The sequence below is a fragment of the Salmo salar genome, chromosome 05, assembly GCF_965601325.2.
Source record: "Salmo salar chromosome 05, fSalSal1, whole genome shotgun sequence".
NCBI classification, from domain to species: Eukaryota; Metazoa; Chordata; class Actinopteri; order Salmoniformes; family Salmonidae; genus Salmo; species Salmo salar.
Window position 1 is genome coordinate 65,641,093 of NC_138295.1, and position 18,750 is coordinate 65,659,842.

The window sequence follows — 18,750 nt, forward strand, 5'->3', positions numbered from 1 at the left end:
TCAGACACAAATATGTACTAGACAGGAACCAATAGAAGAAGAATCAACGCGTGATCAGGGGCTGATGTGGTCCGTGGAAACAGCGTGGTACACAACAGCATCAGCGTGTGAAAATACCGCTGCGAATCCTCTTTTCCGAGTTGAGTGAGTCACATAAAACCCCTAACATGACGAATTGTCGAATTTTGAAAGATCTCAGTTTTTTCATTCTACTGAACAACATCAGTTGTATACATTAGTTGTTATATTATATTACATTCGTTTACACACCTGATATTGTTATTATATTTTTTTAAACATTCATTTTTTTAAAGTCAAGAAGACTTGATTTATAAAGACTAAATCCAATATTATATAGCAGACAGGTCTCATAGACCAGACATAATATAGTAAACGTAAATCCAGGATACCAAATTTGTATGATATATTACATTTGGTATGGTTACATAAAACAGAAGGAGGGTGGTTGGGTAGGTGTATAACATGAACATCTAGCAACTCAAAGGTTGTGTGTTCAAAACTCATCATGGATCTCTGCAGCATTTTAGCTAATTACCAACTTTGCTACATTTTAGCTACTTTGCAACTACTTAGCATTTTAGCTAACCATTCCCCTAACCACAACCCTTTTAGCTAACCCTTTCCCAAACCTTAACCCTTTTAGCTAACTCCTAACCCCTACCCCTAAAGCTAACGTTAGCCAGCTAGCTAACGTTGGCGTTAGTACCCACCTAGCTAACGTTAGACACAACAAATTGGAATTCGTAACATATCATACGTTTAGCAAATTCCTAACATTGTACATTTTGCAAATTCGGAACATGTTGTATGAATTGCAATTCATAACATATCATATAAATTGTAATTCATAACATATCGTTTGAAATGGATGATGGACATCCACAAATTAACACATACCATACGAAACGTAAGATATCATACTAAATGGATTGTCTCGGATTTACAAACAGATACAGATTAATACGAAATGCTCTGAGACCACATTGCATATATACTATCTGGTTTTGATATCTGGTTTCCAACAACAGGAGAGTTGCTGGTTTGAATCCCAGCTGACAGGAACAATCTGGTGGGAGTTCAAGTGTTCCTGTCATTGTCCCCTTGAGCAAGGCACTTAACTCTACCTGCTACAGACAAAAGCTCTTTTACAATATTCCCTTTAACCTCAAGGGATTTGAACCTGGATAGGTAAAGGCTAAATTGTATTTATCTAGGCAAGTCAGTTAAGAACAAATTCTTATTTATAATGACGGCCTACCGGGAAAGGTTAACTGCCTTGTTCAGGGGCAGAACGATAGATTTTTACCTTGTCAGCTCAGGGATTTGATTCAGCAACTTTTCGGTTACTTGCCCAACACTCTAACCACTAGGCTACCTGCCACCCCAATGTGGCTGTGTACAGAGAGAGACATCACCCTAATAAGTGTCTGTGGTTTTTGGACTGCTGCCCTCAGTAGGTCTGGTAGAGTGTTCTATCCTGCCAACAGAGATGGGGGGGTCTATCTGTTCCCTGTATGGATAAGGTAAGTGTCAGCTGTCTAGACGTTCCTCCATGGGTCAGAGACTGGGAACAATGGGAGGCTGCAGACAGAGACAATAGTGAAACATACACACAGACTGCTTCCCCAAAGGCCTCCTGTTCCCTTAACAATGCACAACTTTTGACCAGGGCCCATAGGGTAGTGCACTATATAGAAAATAGGGAGCTATTTGGTACACAACCACAGCCAGCTGGCACGGCATCTCCAGGCCTCTGGGTGGTGGTACTGTCTATCTGACACTGAATGATAATATTTAACATCTTACCTCCATTAAAATAACTGACTATAAATCAAATAAGAAAATATTTTATTCAGTCCAGTCAGTTGTGACTCACTGGACTCTTTCCATCAAGTACAGTGTTCCTTAAAAGAGTTAACTCCATTACTAGTTCACTGTATCACAGTATCATGTAGTGTCAATGCACGGTCTCTAGACGGCCAGCGGTCTCTAGCTCTGGGTGCCAAGCTTATGTACTGTACATCTCGGCCAAATAGTGTGTCCTAGATTCAAGTTGTAATGCAAATAGATGGGGTCGTATCTGGAGTGTTGGGCTAACTTTGAGGCTTGAGGCAACTGTGCCAGTACAGTATCTTGTGATCAGAACCTAATAGGCTATCTGAGCTGCTGCTGTTCATCTGAGATTATTGCTGGAATGGAGGCGTGGCAAGAGGGCCTGGGCACAGTCCCTGAATTCATCCCTTTTTCTCAGAAGAAGTGACCAGGAAAAGCCCAGCAGCGTCCATCCCTCCCCCTTTCCCACGTATATGCCAGCAGTCACTTTACCCTGAACTCTGAAGCTGGGTTCCTTATGAGATCGTAGTGCATGGGGGTGGAGTAGTGAGAGGTGGTTGCATGCCTCTAGACCTAGACGGACCCATAATAGATTACTAACATTAACACTAGACGCAGACTTATTCTAGTTTATCCCACACTGACCGGTCCTAAACTAAATCTTTAAAAAAAAGTCCCAGCTAGCAGTACAGATGAGTTATTTTAAAGCCTCACTCCTTAGTGAGCTATCTTGTTACTGAGCTGGAAATAACTCATATTTATTGTGCTGGCCTGAGTGACAAGAGCTGGTGTCGTCACAGCTGATGTGGGCTTGTTTAGTGGTGGTGAAATAGCAGTGGAGAGAGGCTCAGCGTTTGGTCTTCAGAGTGTGCATTGGAGGACTGTAAAATGTAAATCTTAAATCCTGGAGACATTGGCACTGTTTACTGATACCTTCCCCCTGTGTGAATGGGTGAGACCTCGTTTCAAATAGTATTCGTTTTCTTTCAAATACTTTTGAGCATTTCAATTAGTCCACCTGGAATGCCAGATGGGTGACGTTTGTACTTTTGGGGCTATTCTATTGGTTCCACTGTGCAAGGCAAGCTCGATCAAGTGCAGCTAAAGTTTTTGTTGTCTATCATTGTAAACAAATATTATTTGAAACCAGGTGTGGTGTGGATTACTTTAAGTAAAGGACATCAGGGTTTTACTCCAAACACTCCCCAACACAATATGGCTCTAACTACAGTATTCCTCCGCTTCTTTACTGCCCCATCAAATTAAGCTTTTAAGTGGCTAGAAAATGGCAGAGGTTGTAATCTGATCTAAATTGTATAACCAATGTGAATGTGAATATGTGAGGTGAAAGTTGAAGGATGTGCACTACATTACTTTGCAGTGGCACAGCAAGTTCCCTGCTGTTTGTTTTATTATCAGTATGTCCATATTGATCCCCATTTTAGGCCATTTGATAACACATTGACCCGTAATCTAAAAATAACAGTGATATTTCTATGTTCTTCTTTGAGTTGGCTCTGATAAAGGGTTACATTTAGGATTAGTGGCAACAGAGAGGTACTGGCATGGAGTTCAACCACCTCAGGATAGGAATACACAGAGGCACACAGTGGATTTCTGGAAAAGCAGCATGTTTTGGCGACAGTTCCACCAGCTATACAATCTCAGTTAAACTCCTGTAAATTATCCTGCAGGTGATATCTTTAGGAAAATGTCTTGTCCTTGCAGTTAGCAAGCATAATCTGCAAAATATATACACTACCGTTCAAAACTTTGGGGTCACTTAGTAATGTCCTTGTTTTTGAAAGAAAAGCATGTTTTTTGTCCATTAAAATAACATAAAATTGATCCGAAATACAGTGTAGACATTGTTAATTTTATAAATGACTATTGTAGCTGGAAATGGCAGATTTTTAATGGAATATCTACATAGGCGTAAAGAGGCCCCTTATCAGCAACCATCACTCCTGTGTTCCAATGTCACGTTGTGTTAGCTAATCCAAGTTGATAATTTTAAAAGGCTAATTGATCACTAGAAAACCCTTCAGCTGTGCTAACATAATTGCAAAAGGGTTTTCTAATGATCAATTAGCCTTTTAAAATGATCAACTTGGATTAGCTAACACAACGTGCCATTGAAACGTAGGAGTGATGGTTGCTGATAATGGGCCTCTGTACGCCTATGTCACGACTTCCGCCGAAGTCGACCCCTCTCCTTGTTCGAGCGGCGTTTGGCGGTCGACGTCACCAGCTTTCTAGTCACCACCGATCCATGTTTCCCTTTTCGTTTTGTTTTGTCTTGATTACACACACCTGGTTTCAATTCCCTTATTATGTTCCTTATTTAACCCTCTGGCTTACCTTTCTGTTTTGTCCGTGATTGTTCGTTGTCAGTGGTTGTTGGAGGTGTTTCTCCTCACACTGTTGTTTCCTGTTGGAGATTTTGCTTGCGTTCTTTTGAGTAAACTAGACTGTTTCACTCAAACCTGTGTCCTGCGCCTGACTCCGCTACGTCTCCAAACCCAGGTCGTTACAGTATCACGGACCATTCAAATGGAGTCAGCAGGCGCAGACAGCCCTCCTCTCCCAGTAGAGGAGCGCGTCCAGCAGCACGCAACCATGTTGCAGAGTCTCGGGACAGCCATGGATCGCGTGCTGCAGACCATGGACAGATGGGAGAGAAGAGGATTTCCCATCGACCCAGCCACACCACTTCCACCCGCACCTCTACCTACACCCATGCCTACCCATCCGTCGTCAGGATCCAGTGGGATTCGGCTCTCGCTCCCGGGAGCGTATGACGGAACAGCTGCCGGGTGCCAGGGGTTCCTACTCCAGCTGGAGCTCTACCTGGCAGCTGTTCAGCCGGCCCCTTCGGGACGCGAGAGAGTGAGCTCCCTCATCTCCTGCCTGACTGGAAAAGCCCTGGAGTGGGCCAACGCCATCTGGGGAAGGGAAGGCCCAACTCTGGATGACTATGATGACTTCTCCCGCCGCTTCCGGGCAGTCTTTGATCATCCACCTGAAGGGAGAGCGGCGGGGGAGCGCTTGTTCCATTTGAGACAGGGGAAGAGGAGCGCTCAGGAGTTTGCGCTGGATTTTAGAACTCTGGTGGCAGGCGCGGGATGGAATGAGCGGGCCCTGATCGACCACTACAGGTGTAGTTTGCGAGAGGATGTTCGTAGGGAGCTAGCCTGCAGGGACACTACCATCAACCTGGACCAGCTGGTGGACTTATCTATCCGGCTGGATAACCTGTTGGCCTCCCGCGGACGTCCGGACCGGGGTCCGTTAGTTCCATCCCCCAGCTCCTTAGACCCAACACCCATGGAGTTGGGAGGGGCTGCGATGAGGGGGGCCGGAGGGGGGACCATTCCCTGCACTAGCTGTGGCCGCAGAGGGCACACTGCTGGTCAGTGCTGGGGAGGTTCTCCAGGAAGTCGAGGAAGCAGGCGGAACACTGGTGGTTCATCTCAGATGAGTAGGCACACAACTCACCCAGAGCCCCCTGTTGCTCACATGTGGTTACCTATAGAATTTCCGGGGTTTTCCCCGCATTCCCAGCATAAGGCGCTAGTAGATTCAGGCGCAGCTGGGAACTTTATTGACCGTTCCTTGGCACATAGATTAGGGATTCCTATTGTTCCCGTTGATGTTCCCTTTCCTGTACATGCCCTAGATAGTCGTCCTTTGGGGTCGGGGCTAATTAGGGAGGTCTCAGCTCCCATGACTATGATAACGCAGGGGGGTCATGAGGAGAGAATTAGTCTCTTTTTGATCGACTCTCCTGTGTTTCCCGTTGTGTTGGGTCTTCCCTGGTTGGCCTCTCATGATCCTATTATTTCGTGGCAACAGAGGGCTCTCAAGGGATGGTCCTGTCAGTGTTCAGGGAGGTGTGTAGGTGTTTCCTTAGGTGCCACTACGGTGGAAAGTCCAAACCAGGTTTCCACCATGCACATTCCCCCCGAATATGCCGATTTGGCACTCGCCTTCTGTAAAAAGAAGGCGACTCAATTACCACCCCATCGACCGGGGGATTGTGCGATAAATCTCCTGGTAGGCACTGCACTTCCCAGGAGTCACGTGTATCCTCTGTCACAGGAGGAGACGGCGGCTATGGAGTCATATGTCACCGAATCTCTGGGACAGGGATACATTCAGCCTTCCACTTCACCTGTCTCCTCAAGTTTCTTTTTTGTGAAGAAGAAGGATGGAGGTTTACGCCCGTGTATTGACTATCGAGGTTTGAACCAGATTACGGTAAAATACAGTTACCCGCTGCCTCTCATCGCCAGTATGACAGAGTCATTGCACGGGGCGCGCTTCTTCACAAAATTGGACCTCAGGAGCGCTTACAACCTGGTGCGTATCCGGGGAGGGGATAAGTGGAAGACGGCATTTAGCACCACTTCTGGGCACTATGAGTACCTCGTCATGCCGTATGGGTTAATGAATGCTCCATCCGTCTTCCAATCCTTTGTGGGTGAGGTCGTTACAGCCTATGTAGATATTCCATAAAAAAATAGGCGATTTCCAGCTACAATAGTCATTTACAACATTAACAATGTCTACACTATATTTCTGATCCATTTGATGTTATTTTAATGGACAAAAATGTGCTTTTCTTTCAAAAACAAGGACATTTCTAAGTGACCGAACTTCTGAAAGGTAGTGTACATCATCTGAATAATCAGTATTTGCTTTTTTTCTGTCATCCAACTATTTTTACAACATCTTAACAATGTATTTAATCACATAAACTAAGCCCCCATATATAACGTGGCTTGCCACTGACAATTCAGAATACAAAAATGCAGATTACCTGAAGTGAAAGTAAAAAACAAACTGTATATTTGTTATAAACCTGTTATAACCATAGACCATAGAGGTTATAAAACAACATAAAAAACTAAAACATGTTCACCTCACATTTACTTTATGTGTACGCCTAGTACCAGACCAATGGCCACATGAACCAGATTTGTCCTCATGTTTTTCTTTTTTGTAGAAACATTTCGCAATACCGCTGAGAGAAATGTCAACCAGATGTACCAAATCTAACTTTACTGAAGAAAGCAAGTGAGTGTGAAGCAGATCACAGCAGCTGACTCTCTGGGAATTTTGCAGTTTATGTTGATGCTGAGGGAATGAGAGAGTCTGTCAGATGAAGGACTCTCTTCACTCATTCACCTCAGGGGCAGGCAGAGAGAAGTGGAGCGCTCTCTATTCCCTTCTTTTCCACTCCTATACTCTAAGGGGCTGTACAGTCATGAATTTCAGAGTATTAGTAATTTCCGCTACTGTATAGGCTGATGAAGAAAGTGATGACAAACAGACAAACCTGTAGCATTACCTATGTGCCTCTGTCATTCAAACGAGCAATTGTATACAGTTTAGATAATTTTATACCCCGAGAACACAGATGTATCCTTTTCCATTTGTGTTGATTTTTAACACAGAGCATATACTGTATCTTTTATTTTTGGAGAAATATAGAAATCTTTATTTTATGTATTAAATTCCTTCATAAATGAATTCTGAAGTACTATTTTTTTAAGAAACAGGCAAATACGTGTGATTTGACAAAGCGTTATCGGGTACTAATCATACGGGTAGGATTAGGGCCCTGTCTCTGGGATACTCAATCAGCAGCCAACAACACACTTCTCAAAAGGTGAAAAAAATCAAATAAAATCCAAATAATTAAAAGGTGAAAAACAAAGCCTGCCATCTGCTGGTATAAAAAAATAACTTCAAGACCATAGGTCTATACTGCTGAAGCTGTCAAAGCTGTTTCTAGATGAGTAGGTACATGCAATCAATGCTTCTGCTACATAATAGAGTTATCTAAAAAACTACACCAGGTCTATCAAAATGTTTTAATTATTTTTCTTCAAAAGGATGTACTGTAACATATAGTCCCACAACACTGGAGGCATAGCAAAAGCCGGTCATGTTTTTATTGCTGTGTGGAAATGTAAAAACAGGCTAAAATAATTATACCATTGATTCCTGCTGCTATGCTTCTTTTGGGGATTCTGCCATAATTAGGCCAACACAGCACTCATATCCAGGGCAACATGAATCAAGCAGCACAGGAGTGCCTTTTACTGTAGCTAGGCTGGCCTAAGGTTACTCTGCTGCTCTATTGTCAATTTCCTTAATTTCCAATTATTTCAGGAAGAGGAACTGCATTTTTAATCTGTATTGTATTTTTAACCCACCATATCCAGTGTCCCTTTGGTTATTCTGGCTCTTTATATATTACATTTTCATGTATAGATATTTAAATATCAATAGGGCCGGATTACTGAACAGGCATGCAGGGCTCTGACCCCCAGCCCCCCCCCCCCAAAGAATTAACAAATTGGGTTGTGCCCCCCCTGTAGGTCGGGGGCCACCCAGAAAACTTATGATAGCAAAATGTGTAGAATTTAGGACTTCAAAATTCTCTCTCATCCTCATGGTAAAATGTGAGCAATAACATTAGATGAGCTATAAAACAGCACATTTTTCTCTCTGACCCATAGAAAAATGTGTAGACATGCAGGAAATTAGCTTTAAAAATGCAGCGTTTTCTCATAACCTCCTGACAAAATGTCTAGAATAGCATTATAAAACAGCAAATGTTTTCAATGTGTTTAAATGGAGGAAGTAATAAATAAATAAATGCATTAAAATACAAAACACTTTTGAAAGAACATAGGACACGTATGATTTTGACAGTGGTTACTGAAGGTCTATAGACAGGTGTTATATCTGTGGACCTTTTTCATTACGCCACTATACCCACTGGGCAAAAACTGGTTGAATCAACATTGTTTCCACATCATTTCAACCAAAAAAATGATTCAGTCAACATATACAATGTGGAAAACTGATTGGATTTGCAAAAAGTCATCAATATAAGAGAATTTCGTATTTTATTCACACAACTTTTAGCTTAAATCCTATGACAGGGTGAAATGTTGGTTGATTTCACGTTGAATTCATGTTAGTTGACAACTCAACCAAATGTAATTCAAAACTAGGCGTTTAATTGAAGTCTGTGCCCACTACGTAATTCCTCTCTTGAGCTGTGGGGATGTCAAACAGCAGAGGGAGCATGGGGATTATACATGGCATGGGATACAGTCATTGGTTAATATACACCTCCACAAAATCCATATTGGACAGTGATCCTCAATCTCCATGTTATAGTATCCACATACACGTTTGCATAATGGAGAATGTTTATTTTTCAGAAAAGTAATGACAGAGTGGAAAGGAAATGTCTGAATGTAAAACGTGATTTTGTTTGCTCTATTGACCCAGTTTTGTCATTGTCAGAGGAAGCACCTATTATCATTGTTTGCTAAATCCCCACAGAGCTCCAAATTTATTATGGATTATCTCAAACATCCTTGGATTTGTTGGCAGCGTTCCTTTGTGCATCCTTATCTTGTACCTGGAGGCATTGTGTATAATCTTCCTTCTTAGGGAGGAGGTCAGAGACCTGGCCGGGTGGTGCCAGAATAACAACCTATCCCTCAACGTAACCAAGACTAAGGATATAATCGTGGACTACAGGAAAAGGAGGACCGAGCACGCCCCCATTCTCATCGACGGGGCTGTAGTGGAGCAGGTTGAGAGCTTCAAGTTCCTTGGTGTCCACATCAACAACAAACTAGAATGGTCCAAACACACCAAGACAGTCGTGAAGAGGGCACGACAAAGCCTATTCCCCCTCAGGAAACTAAAAAGATTTGGCATGGGTCCTGAGATCCTCAAAAGGTTCTACAGCTGCAACATCGAGAGCATCCTGACTGGTTGCATCACTGCCTGGTACGGCAATTGCTCAGCCTCTGACCGCAAGGCACTACAGAGGGTAGTGCGTACGGCCCAGTACATCACTGGGGCTAAACTGCCTGCCATTCAGGACCTCTACACCAGGCAGTGTCAGAGGAAGGCCCTAAAAATTGTCAAAGACCCCAGCCACCTCAGTCATAGACTGTTCTCTCTTCTACCACATGGCAAGCGGTACCGGAGTGCCAAGTCTAGGACAAAAAAGGCTTCTCAACAGTTTTTACCCCCATGCCATAAGACTCCTGAACAGGTAATCAAATGGCTACCCGGACTATTTGCATTGTGTGCACCCCCAACCCCTATTTTTTACGCTGCTGCTACTCTCTGTTTATCATATATGCATAGTCACTTTAACTATACATTCATGTACATACTACCGCAATTGGGCCGACCAACCAGTGCCCCCGCACAGTGGCTAACTGGGCTATCTGCACTGTGTCCCGCCACCCACCTCTGTCCCGCCATACGACCCGCCAACCCCTCTTTTACGCTACTGCTACTCTCTGTTCATCATATATGCATAGTCACTTTAACCATATCTACATGTACATACTACCTCAATCAGCCTGACTAACTGGTGTCTGTATGTAGCCTCGCTACTTTTATAGCCTCGCTACTAGCCTGTCTTTTTACTGTTGTTTTATTTCTTTACTTACCTATTGTTCACCTAATACCTTTTTTGCACTGTTGGTTAGAGTCTGTAAGTAAGCATTTCACTGTAAGGTCTACACCTGTTGTATTCTGCGCACATGACAAATAAACTTTGATTTGATTCTAGGAGAGGAGACTGCTGTAATTATCCTACCTCTTGCATCAGGACCAATATAAAAAAAACAGTAGCAATTTCCTTTAAACTGTAGTCTACTAATCCTAGACATCATATATGAACACATTCTTGTCTATTGATGTTTTGTATTATGTCATTCTGTGTTACGTTTCATGTTTTGTTTGGACCCTCAGGAAGAGTAGTTCCTGCTTTCGCAACAGCTAATGGGGATTCTAATAAAATACCCAAATAACACACACTCAAACTCTGAGTGAACCCTTGGTGTTATTTTATTGTTCATTTTTATTTAGGGTAGATTTAGAGACCTATAATAGGGAGAGGCTCCAGACAGTGTCCCTGGGGGAACTGTTTTTGTCTTACTTGTTAGACTTTTGGCAAAATTGGCAACCAATGTATGTAAAGATGTTATAGAGACAATGTCTGAAACAAAACATAGATCATAAAACTATTGCTTTCTATCCAATAAACGTATCACTATCCAATAAAAATGTTAAAATAGCACGAGCTAGACGTCTACAAATGTTCATTTCCTTTCTCTTCATTGCCTTTCTTCTCTAAACCAATCCCGTTCCGTTTAACATATTCCATGTTTCTGTTCAAGGTCCAACCAGCGTCCAGTTTTCGTGTGTGCTAGCGTTAATCAACATACAGAACGAAAAAGCTTGGTAGAGTTAAGATGGCGGCATGTGGGTGAGGAGGCTGTAGTTCTAAGCTCGGGATTTTTTGTCAAAAAATATTTATATGAATCCATACATATACAGATATCGAGAAAATAACAATTCCCACACACTTGACACATTTGTGTGTTAATTTGGATCGGATCCATGACATCCATACACTTCGTGGTTCACCCGTTGCCCGGGACTGAGGACCAGCTCAATGACAGGTATTTGTTGCGGGCGTGGAAAATAAGGGTTTAAATCAATATATATGTGTAGGGTGTGGTACCCGACGATTATCTATTTGTTTCGAAGAAATATTCATATTGTCATGTGTATTTCAATCGAACGATTTTCGACCACATTACCGTACTTGAAGCAAGGCCCGGCATCTTGAACAAGCCTCTTCAACGTAGCTAACGACGTTAGCTAGCCTGCTAGGTTAACAAGCTAGTTAGCCAGAGCTAGCAGCAGTTAACGGAGCTGTTTCGTTCGTTCTCTGACTCTGCCTGGAATGATTGGCCGATGGTCAAAGTTGAGACGGACAATGCGGGTTGGGGGATGGGGGTGAAAAAGAGGGAACGTCTGTGATTATGGCATTGTAATGATCCGTCATTGTTTGTTTTTTTGCATTTGACAATGTGTATGTCATGTCAACTACCTTTTGGATATCTTATTGTCGACTATCCAGTTGGCTAGCTCAACGGAACCATTGAAGATGTAGCTAGCTAGTTAAGTGGCTAATAAGATAGCTAATATGTTAGCTAGTCATTGCTAGGTAACGTTAGCTAAGCTAGCCACACTTGTGCTAATATGTTTGCTTGCTAGTTAGGTACCGTTATGCAGCCAACCAATTGTAAGTTAATATTGGATTGCTTATTTGCTTCGATTTAGTAATCTAGCCAACCAACGACGTTAGTCGACCAACTAATATTGTTCCTCGTGAATAAACATCAGCTCGTTTTCACCTCATATTCTTAATCTCCAGCATCCAAACCAGTGTCTACATACAGTATGAGAAAACAGCGTTTTTCTATGATCTGTGGTTTAAAAATATAAAGGTCCTACAAAATGATTATCTGTGACATTGCAGATAAGATTAAAAGTAAAAAAATGGTGATTTTTCAAAACCTGCAAAGAGTTTCTAGGCCAAAGGTGTATTTTCTTGGTCCCCATATCACCGCGAATCTCTCACAGTTTGAAAATCACTGTTGAAGATGTCATCGGGTAGCTAAAACTTTAACTTTGTATTATTTTATAAGTACAAAACTTAGAAATGCGCCCTTTTCACATATATGCTGGACATAATAAAAATGAGGTTGAAAGTGGTGGAGTTGGCCTTTAAGTTACAAAACATTTTTACAGACGTTAGTTTGAGAGGCAAGGACTAGCTATGAACAGTAGACTGTGTATTGTGACCTGTATTTTGCTCTGCAGGTGATTTATAGTAAACTTATTTACATCATCTATTGAGATTGAACTGATTTAATGGGCCGTTCTACTTTAAGACAGAGATTGGGACGTTGGAAAAGCACATCTTGAATGACCTTGAATTAAAATCCAGGATATGACATTTGAAGCTAGGATTTTGTACTTGTGTGGAGTCCAGGGTCTGTACTATTGGCCACCTGCTTTGGCCTAATTGACCAAGATGGTTCAGTTGACTTGACTGGTTCCTAATACAATCATGTTCACTCATCTTGCGATAGAATTTGCTGATGTGGAATGACAATCATTCCCCAAGTAAGCTATATCTTTTACAAGCCGCTAGCACAGGCAATGGCATGCATTCACATTTGCTATATGGTCATCATGTGCTAATATATCCCCCTACTGCTCAACTGCAGTTATTTGTCTTACCAAAGAGGTGTTTCTTACCTTAGTTGTCAAGAGGCATACTTTTATCCCAAATAAGATATTTGCTTACAAGAATAGGTTGTGACTCACAATACGCCAGTCTTATGGACTGCTCGTGCCTCGACTGTTCAGGATGTCTTTTCATGACCCGGCTGAGGACACATTCTTCTCTGACCCACATGGATAGAACAGTATTTATTATTTTTGTACAGGTTAGGAGGGGAAATTAGGTTTAGTATACGTGAACACATTTCTTGCAGACTAAAGGAGCCCTTCAGTCCTGTTGATGTTGGTTATTAATGGCTCTGGGTGGTGTGCCTCATATATCAAGACAGTGTTGCTGGCTCATTGTTTATCTTCTGCAGAGGGACTGGTTACTGTCACTGGACAACCGGCTGGGCCATGCCATAAGTCATTGCCATCCATTGGCTTGTCCACTGGGCTTGCTTGACAGGAAATGTCATTTGGCGTAGGCCTATTACTTACATTTTCACCCCTTACATCTTGCATTCAACTGTCTGATAGCCTTTCCCCCTTTGCAACAGGTAATATTGCATCTTTCTGCATCTTTCTGTGGCTGACTTTTTGTATGATAACAGCCTTTGTGTATTGACTTGCTCCCTTGAGTATATGGATTAATTAAATGTTTGTTCATTTCACCTGTTTCCTGTCACCATTAACCATTGTTGTACTTAAGCCATTAGAATGAGAATCAATGCTTTCAGTAGTGTAGCCTATAGCAGTTGAAGCTCTGTTTAAACAATTGTTGATCCTATTTGACCTGTCATTTCATAGCAGGCAAAACGAGTAAGGCATGTGCCTGGTTCACTCATTGAGAGAATAGATGCTAGAGCTGAAACAAGAAGTAAAGCTGTCAGTCTGTCATGTTTTACGTGACATGTTTTTTAAACTTTGCTACAATCAAATATTTTGCTAGTCTAGAATGGTGACAGTTATGGACTTGTACTAAATAATAACTCTGCTCAACTTGTACTAAAAAGAATGGTCACAATAGTACTGGTGTCTCCTCTGTTGGATGTAGCTCCGCGCATGCCCTGTTTCTTTGACTGGGGGAATGACTTGCCCACTAGTATCCTCTGCATGAGTGAAGGCAACAGTCCCAATGCAGTGCAGATGTTTATACACACCATGCTCTAACTGTTTAGCTTTACTGTTATTTAGATGTTATTTTGCAGCTGGTGAGTAATTTTGATACTGTTGTCATCAGCATTCATGTATTTGAGATTCTCATTGGACTTCTTGTTAATGTCGTGTAAGCAGATGCCATGCTCCTTAGTCTACACAGAGTACAGACTAGTAGAAATGTCCTTATTGGCCATGGATTTCCAGACCATGAATTGCTCAAATTCACACCGTGAACGGAAATGAACGATCTCACTGTCAATGTTTTTTATTGAATTTTTATACTTAACAGACTTCGTGAAGTGTCGGAGAAACTCAACAAATACAACTTTAACAGGTAAGACATTAATATTTGTTTATTTTAACTGTGGAATTATCAGCAAATGTATTATTCAGCCATGTCTTTCAGCAGGGACCACACTCCACAGATATATATAGCGATCTTATAGCTTTTCTACATGTTAACATTCACTACATTGTCTGTCTCCAATGCAGTCATCCACACCTCAACCTGCTGGAGCAGGCCACCTTAAAACAGTGTGTAGTTGGACCAAACCATGCTGGCTTTCTGCTTGAGGTAACATCAAAGGATTTATGTATATTACAATCAATAACATTTGAGCTGTACTGCCTCTACATTTGATGGAGATTGTGATTTCAAACGGCACCCTATTTCCTATACAATGCACTACTTTAGGAACAAAGTCAAATGTCCGCTTTAAAAAAAAAAAAAAAGAATAAGAGCACAATAAATAATTATATTTTAGTGTATTTTTATGTGACACGCCATCACCTTTTCTGTTTTGATAATATGGAGAAATGTCTTTCTTTCCAGGATGGACGTGTGTGTCGGATCAGCTTTGCTGTCCAGCCAGATCGTCTGGAGCTGACCAAACCAGATGGCAACGATGGGTGAGACTGTTTACACTAGGAAAATAGTTTCATCCTAATGGAGTACAAGAGAACTTTCTATACCAGGGGTTGCATTAGCTTTCAGAAAGCGGCATTTTCAAAACATATACCATAAAAAAAATCGGCGTTTTAAACCATTTCACCTGCGTTTTTATATTGAAAATCAAGTGTTTGTTTTTTTTGGCTTCAGTAGAGTGATAAGGGGTGTGCAACTACATAGTTTTTCTTCACACAAAATACATTATTGCAACACATTCGGTATAATTTTTTTCATCATATGACCACAGAAGTGCAAAGCTATTTGGCTAGTAAATTAGTTTGCAATGAAAAAGCAAGGTATTTTTTGCAAAAACGATGGGTGGCCATCATATTTGTAATGTTTGTCATAGGAAATGTAGCTGGCTACATTATCGAATGTTTTGTTTGACGTTAATCTTGCTTTGTAACTTGTTACTGTAAATACTACACCGGAGGAAAGTACCGTTCACGTCAGTCAGAGCGCTTCTGGCGATCCACTGAGGGAGAGCAAAGATATTTCATCCGAGTGGAGAAGTGCAACTTAAGCACAAAATGAGTCCTTTTACATTCTTGATTTAGAGTGAACCCTGACTGAAGCCGAGCAGAGTTGACAATAAGAAGCGTTTTAGATCTGCATTTACAAAACGCAGCAAGATATTTTGTCTGCCGTGACTCCTGCATGCTGAAGCCTAGCAATGGTGAGTCCTGCGAGTTACGTTCCACTGAGTTCTTACTAAGTACTACTGCAGGCCTACTAGTAGAACGGGTTCATGATGTTATTACTTGGTCACTTAACACACTATGACAAATGAAAGACCTTCATGGACAATGTATGTTTTATAGATAAGTAATTGGTCTTTTATTCCATTTCTGCAATTTATTGTCCCCCAAAAAACTAGGCAAAACAAAGCTCGCAATGGTATCTTAGCATTTAGGAAATCTAGGCCGCGTTCTGAAAGCCAATTGCATTTATGAATCTGCTCTTTGCTTTTCTTTGTTTTATTTTGTATGAGCAAGAATGCCTTTTTAGCTGTTGCTAGGGTTTGTGTTGGTGGCCAGCATGCATTTGTGAGATTCATTGATACCATATATGTCTTATCAGCAGACCAGCATCAAACTGTGAACTCGGCCCTGTAGTTGCAAAGCATGCAAGTGAATCAGCCTGAGAAAGACTGGTGTATAATGTGACTGGTTTACTTTAAGCTTTTCTGCAGAGCACATGTTTTGTTGCCTGGCACGGTGAAATAAGCTGAACTTTTCAAAAGAAAATGAGATGGTTTCAGATGGTAATAGCTTTGCAGTCAGCCGCATTGTGGGTTACTGGAAAGCCTTACTGTGGAAACGAGCACTGCACATTTTCAATCAGTAGCTTTGACAGCTGACTGAACAAAGCTTCCACTCGGAATACTATCCAGTCACACTCCGCACAATGCATTTCAAGTTATTACAGTGTCATACTTGTGTAATAAATGTTAAACAAATGTACATTTTTACAGGTTATTTATATTTTATTTCTGCAGAAGTCTGCACAGTTCCTTTCATTGTTAGGCCTAGTATACTCAGTTGCTAAATAAAACACTTCTATATTTTGTGTGTTGCTGAAATGCCTAATAGATTTTACTATCTGCATTCTTTCATTGGGAAGCAATTCCCAATATATTGACACACTGTGTACAAAAGAGTCATGGGTTTGAATCTCAGACCGGACAATGCTATTATGGTCAGTCTCAGGCATTGCTCATGATTTGGTGGCAAGTATGTAATGCAATTGACTTAATTAAACGTAGACTGCAGCAAATTCATACATCTATGTACAATAGACATCACATTTAACACAATACACTCCGATCATATCATTATCTTATTGTAGGAGTTAGCAATCGCAGCCCTAAAAAAAAAACAAGAACCTTTAAAAAGGAATAAGTCTTGAAGGCGGAACGAGTTGCAGCCAATTCTGATTCCCGAGGGTGTTGCCATGCTAGCCTCCATTTCCCCTGTTGTTTTTAACCTTAAACATAAAAATGTAAAAGCCCTAGACATGGGCCCCAACCTGGGATTTCCACTCCCAGGTTGTCTTCTTAATCTTTGGTCCCATGTGGGTCTACTAGGTTTGTAGTAACTGATCTGATTTCCCGTCTTTTGTTTCCAGTTCAAAGTTGAGTGGCAGTGGTTCAGGGACAGGAAGGAGCTCCAGGCCAGGCAGGACTAGTGATCCTCCCTGGTTCCTGTCTGGCTCTGACACACTGGGCAGACTGGCAGGCAACACCCTTGGGTAAGTTCTGGCAGTAAGGGCCCTCAGGGAAAAACCTCCCCTAGACACACTCAGGTAAAGTCGTTATACGGCTTCATGTGCATTAGTGCCACTTAGGCCTAGACAAAGACGGCTGCAGGAGGACTGCTGAAGGCATTATTATTATTATCCAGGATTCAGGTATTGTCCATGTAAAATGAGATGGCCCAGTCAAAATCGTCCTTGTACCACAGAGTTGTCCTGGAAATTGGGACCTTCAAACCAAGGCAGCAGCAGCAGCTCTGAGGTTAAAGGCATAAACATAAAATGCCTATTGAGTTTTGATAGAAATGTGCTGTGGGCTGATTTTTGAATGACACTAGGTGAAAGCAATCTACCATCCTCCATTGTTTTTTCCACCTTATTTTTTCTTCTTACCTTACTGGCCCCTTAATTATGAGATTTAATGTGGTCAAATTCATCTCTCAAAAATGACAAACGACATTTGCTACCAAACTATTGCTTCCAAATTGCGGTATGCATAAATACCCTAGGACCTCTGCTCTCTCTGTGAAAGCCAGCTGTCCCACGGATAATTGCTAATCCAGTGTGCAGGCAGGCAGCCGTGTGTTGAGTTGAGACTTTCTGCTGTGTGGCTGACTGCTGTGCCTGACCTTCGCCTTGTGTTATAACAGGAGTCGCTGGAGCTCCGGGGTGAACGGTGGATCAGGTGGAGGAGGAGGAGGAGGTGGTGGTGGTGGCGGTGGCAGCAGCAGTGTAGGAGGTGCAGGGGGAGGAGGTGTAGGAGGAGCTGTCAGTGGAGGAGGTGGTGGTGGAGGCTCCTCTGGGAGGTCGTCTACAGCTGCCCGGGACTCGAGACGTCAGACCAGGGTGATCCGCACAGGGAGGGACCGGGGCTCTGGTCTCCTGGGCAGCCAGCCCCAGCCTGTCATCCCTGCCTCAGTCATCCCAGAGGAACTCATCTCCCAGGTTAGATCCCCTGCCTGTCCTCAACTACATTGATATAAATTCTGGAAGTGACCCCACCATATGAGGGTTTCTTATCACTGAATATACCATTTTAAAGAAACACTTAACAAATCAGATTTGATCGGTTTATTGCTTGACCAGAGCCCCTCATTAATTATAACAAGGTCCTCAACACATGGCCTTCACTTCTCTCTGGTGCTCAGTCACCATCGTCACAACATGGTTGATTTCTGGGTGGTGATCTTCATGTTGCCTCCCCTCTTCCCCAGGCTCAGGTGGTCCTCCAGGGGAAGTCTAGGAGTGTGATCATCCGGGAGCTCCAGAGGACCAACCTGGATGTCAACCTGGCCGTCAACAACCTACTGAGCAGAGACGATGAGGACGGTGACGATGGCGATGACACAGCCAGCGAGTCCTACCTCCCTGGAGGTACCACTTTATTTCAACTTGATGTG

The 18,750-nt window shown here is 42.3% G+C and overlaps 1 protein-coding gene across 24 annotated transcripts in view; it reads left to right on the forward strand.

The window, feature by feature from the left end:
* Positions 1-11,087: 11,087 nt before the first annotated feature.
* LOC106605530 (E3 ubiquitin-protein ligase UBR5) overlaps positions 11,088-18,750 on the forward strand; it is a 46,592-nt gene continuing 38,929 nt past the window's right edge. For 23 of the 24 annotated variants that reach the window (XM_082975413.1, XM_082975423.1, XM_082975429.1 and 20 more), the window contains exons 1-7: positions 11,088-11,372; positions 14,438-14,482; positions 14,641-14,722; positions 14,981-15,057; positions 17,225-17,347; positions 18,001-18,295; positions 18,565-18,724. In XM_082975413.1, coding sequence (XP_082831539.1) covers positions 11,311-11,372; positions 14,438-14,482; positions 14,641-14,722; positions 14,981-15,057; positions 17,225-17,347; positions 18,001-18,295; positions 18,565-18,724 — 844 coding nt within the window. In that variant the 5' untranslated portion in view covers positions 11,088-11,310. The remainder of the gene's footprint in view (positions 11,373-14,437; positions 14,483-14,640; positions 14,723-14,980; positions 15,058-17,224; positions 17,348-18,000; positions 18,296-18,564; positions 18,725-18,750) is intronic. The other variant, XM_082975431.1, reaches the window with a different exon arrangement.